The following is a 4,393-nucleotide window of genomic DNA, read 5'->3' on the forward strand; positions in this document are numbered from 1 at the left end:
TTTCACCGGTGGCCCTCCATATCATTGGAAACCTGAAATGAAATGTACTTTAAATCTGTATTAAAATTACCAGCTGTCTCCAGGTCAATGTGATTTGGGAGGGGAAAGCACAGGAATGCCTCGTGCCTGGCAGAGAGGAAGGATTTTGGGAATACTCCGTCCTCCCCACAGGCTGTGCGCACACATCTCCTCAAAAGCACGGGATTACCTTTGTATCAATCAAAGAGCGACTTGATTAAAATCTGCAGCTTGACAAAGGAGGGAAATTAAGCAAATGAAAACATTCATTTCCAGACAAAACTTTATGCTACCGTAACTTCGGGAACAAAGCCCTTCCCGAGCGCTCCCATCCGCTCGGAAATCGACATCTGGGGACTTTGTCAGAGAAAAGCATCAAAAGGAACTCGAAGCAACGACTGAAACATCAGATGTCAAAACCTGGGCCGGGTTTTGGGGCATTTGCTCAGGATTTTGCCCTTCGGAAGGAAGTTTTTTTAATTCCCGCTCCGACGCCGTTGCGGAAGGACCTTTTGTGGAGAGGGGGCTCCAGGAGAGGCTTCCCAAGAGGCAGCTCCTCATCCCTGCCCACCTTGGAGAGGCAGCTGCTCAGCAGCACCAGGCACGAATCCCATTTCCCGTACAGCTGGCAGGTCAAATAAAAAGGGTTGGTGCTCTGGAGATTAAAGGCAAACAAACAAACAAACAAAGAATAAAAAAAAAAATAAAAATTGAGATAAGGTAAAATTATAGGTTTATGTATTTTACCGGGACTTGTTCAGGATACAGAGCAAAGCAGAAATACAAAAGCAATTTATGATTTGAATGACAAGGATGAGATGTTATTTTTTAAGGATTTATCGTGTTCAAAATCAGATTTTTTCATAGTATTTTTTATAAATTTCTGGTCTAAACTACTGATACAATTATGTTTAGTGTAGGATATGAATTGGTCTCGGTGATGCTGACCAGCTGTGACACAGTTTCCTTGGAACAACACGGGTGTTTATTGCTGTAAAATGAGATTTTTTTCAGGGAAAAATGAAATATCAGCTTTTTATAACCTCTGTGTACTTCTGAGGCATAAATTACAGGTAAGAGAAAACAAAAATACCTGTAAAGCTAAAATTTGGAGGAGACTTTCCAGTAGTTATGACCAATTCTGGAAGTAGTTCCGAGTAAGTTTAATAATGACAAAATAATAATGGGAATTTTAAAAAGTCTGGATAAAAATTCAGGCTTGGATAAAAATCCAGGGTTTTGCACACTTTTCCTTTTACTTGTGCTCTACAGAACAAAAAATGCCAACTACATAAAAACTTTGACAGATTTCAACAGCTCTTAATAGAAACTGCTTTTAATTACTGCTGAATTATAAAATAAAAACATTTCCTGGCACGTCTGTGGTTGATCTGTGAGTCTTTCATCATCTCCTGATTTCCCAGCTAAAAGCCATATTCTGCCATCTCTAAAAATTCCCTACAAAGCCATAGTATTAATTGGAATTGCTGGTAAAATTGCCATTAACTTCATTAGGATTTGTTTTAATTCAGTGTTTTATTGCTCTTATTTAATACTGGTTATTAAGTTTTTTTTTTTGTTTGTTTGATGACTTTTTCTGCAACCAACACCTTCTGCCACTGACAAGGTGTTTCCCAGACTGAATTTTCTCCCTAATAAGAAAAAACACTTTTTGCAAGAAAAAACCCAATAAAAACCAAACCACCAGGCACAGAGAAATTCCCTTTTTGGATTTTTAGCTGCTACTTCTCTAGATTTAGTGAATAAATGATTTTTATTTTGACATTTATTAAACTTTTTTTAACTGTGATATCATTGCTGTAAAGAGAACCCATCCATTAGGAAATGTGGCTACTCAGATCCAGCTGTGTCTAAATAAATAAGTTGATTATAAATAAATTAATTAATTGATAAACCCACTAGCAATAAGAGAAATTAATACATATATATCTGATATACACATATCTATCTATCTATACATATATATCTAATTGCACCTCTCTGAGATATTCAAGGAATTCAGATTAAACAGAGAGGAGATTTGTGGTTTTCTCTCTTCCATCCAGGATTTCAGCTCCCCATATTCCACATTAAATATGCACTGAGTTGCTCACATGATTATTTCAGAGGCTTGCATATTTTATTAATAACCCCAGGAAAAATTAGGCTATGCTCCAGGAAAATCAGGTAATAATATTTAACCAATAGCTTTAATACAAAAAAGTTCTTTCATTTTATAAAAAAATAAAAACACAGCAGCAAAGAAGCAATCAAGCAAACAAAATAAATTTAAATAAAGGAGTAATTTAAGAGGAACAAAACAGATCTGGGGGTAATTAGGGAATGGGACTTACCATGGAAGGGCCAACTGGGAAACCCAAGCCCACCAAGGTCATGGAGATCCACAGGATGAAAACCAAGTTTAGCCTGCATAGACTTCAAAGAAAAGCTGAGATTAATGAAATTTCGGACCAAAATCAAGGAAAATATGAAGAGAGAGGAACCCGTGCGCCAAGAACGCCGCGGTGGCTTTACCTGCTCATTTTTCACCCAGCACTCTGTGTATGAACATGCAGCTCTGCATCCAAATTCCTCACACATCCTTTCAGTTCTTCCTCAGGTGACCATTTTATACCAGAGTTCAGGAGGGAAAATGTCATCAAAGCTGATTTTATTCTGACTAATTGCTCCTTGTTTGGCCTTTTCTTCCTGTTAAATGGGAAAATGGCAAGAACACGCTCAGCTGCCATTACCAACCCCGGGGATTTCATTTAAAGTGTCCCATTAAATGTCTCTCAAGTGGTTTTATTGTTACCTTTGTGTCATCACTTCAAGTCTGGTCAGAGGTCTGGAGATTTCAAAAATCCATCTCAAGAGTTTGTTACCACTCACAATATATCAGGTGGAGACCTCGCCAAGCCCCTCTGGCAGCGAGGGAGAAACATTAAAAGTGCATTTTAAGTAGAAAGTTCCCCAAAGGGTCTCATTATACTCAAAACAGCCACAATACAAAACAATACAAAAATAATATACTTTTTTTTTTCTATTTTCCTCCCCCAACATTATTTTTTTTTTTACATGCTTAGTTCTTAATACACCAAATGAAATTCTTTCCTGACAATTAAAATTCTTTGGACATTAATTTCTACTACGCAGCCATATCTTAGCCCACACTGAGTTTAATCAATCCAAACTTCTACAGGATTAATAAACTCTGTTAATCTCATTAATAAACTGTTATCCAGCAACACAGCAAATATTCCATGTCTAAAAGCATCATTTGTTGCTGCAACACATTGAATGGTGCAGTATTTTAGGGGATTCTGTGGTTTATTTATCTGGAGGAGTGCGAAAGTGCTGAATCCCACAGGGTCTGGGAATGTTGGACTGCACAGGGAATAACGAAATACATTAAATTCCATTTATTTTTTCTGAGAATGAGCACCACATCTACAAAAGTGTTGGGTTAATGGTTGAACTCGCTGATCCAAGAGCTTTTCCAACTTTAACCATTCCAGGATTCCAAAGAAAATGACGAGGATCATTTTTTTGACAGCCACAGAGTGTCAGCCATGCACACAGTGGGGCAGAAACCCCAAATGTTGAATTTCCTTTGGTGTTTACACTGAAAAATCAACGGTCAAAGGCTCCAGGAGGGACCTTTGTGTGAGTCCTTGGGGAGACCTGAGCTGTTATAGATAATGTCAAATTTCACTGCATTATTTCAGATCATTTTGATGATCTAGAAGGTCTTTTTCAACCATAATGAACTTAATCAGTCTCCTGATTAAGTGCATTTCATTCCAGGAGACAGAGAGCTGAGAGGAGAAATCCAGCAGCATGGAAGAGCCTTTAGGAATTTTAAACAAAAACCAAAAATTTTAAACAAAAATTTAAACAAAAATGTGATCTCAGGTTGTGGTTGACCATTTTCCCTCATCGTGGTGGATCGTGGTTGACAAAATCCAATGACACTGAATCGATTTTTTAAAAAGAAAAAGAGTTTTAAAAGAATTGTGGTTGCTGGTGAAGCTCTTCAGGATCCTCCAGGTCCAGGAGGGCTGAAATGAGGATGAGATTTGCCTCATTTAAAGCCTGCAGCTTTAAACCCTTTATAAACCCATCAAGAGAACAGGTGACTATTTGCATTTCCAGCCTGAGTCCTCTTATTCAGAGAGCAAATCCTCTCTTTGAATGGAACCTCCCATTCCCACTCGTCCAGGACCTCCAACTCCAAGGATAAGAGGATTAGGCCATGTTCCTGCTGCAAAAAAACCACTTTGGGCTGGATTCTGCCTGAGCACAGCTTAGCTCAGCTCTCATTGTGTCTGCATTTAGTCCAACCCCGTTTTAATCCAAAATTAACCTTCACACA

The 4,393-nt window shown here is 38.2% G+C and overlaps 1 protein-coding gene across 1 annotated transcript; it reads right to left on the bottom strand.

The window, feature by feature from the left end:
- Positions 1-368: 368 nt before the first annotated feature.
- NPS (neuropeptide S) lies at positions 369-2,727 on the bottom strand. Its single transcript, XM_023929300.2, has 3 exons — positions 2,554-2,727; positions 2,373-2,454; positions 369-673 (listed from the first exon to the last, which is right to left on the bottom strand). Exons 1-3 carry the CDS (start codon positions 2,559-2,561, stop codon positions 464-466), a joined length of 300 nt encoding a protein of 99 aa, XP_023785068.1. The 5' UTR covers positions 2,562-2,727; the 3' UTR covers positions 369-463.
- Between the last annotated feature and the right edge of the window lie 1,666 nt (positions 2,728-4,393).

The sequence above is a fragment of the Cyanistes caeruleus genome, chromosome 8 (assembly GCF_971803275.1).
Source record: "Cyanistes caeruleus chromosome 8, bCyaCae1.hap1.1, whole genome shotgun sequence".
Classification (NCBI taxonomy): Eukaryota; Metazoa; Chordata; class Aves; order Passeriformes; family Paridae; genus Cyanistes; species Cyanistes caeruleus.

Coding starts and splice junctions, on each gene's coding strand:
- NPS (XM_023929300.2), bottom strand. Junction 674..2,372: donor TCCCAGTTGGCCCTTCCATG/GTAAGTCCCATT, acceptor TTTAATCTCCAG/AGCACCAACCCTTTTTATTT.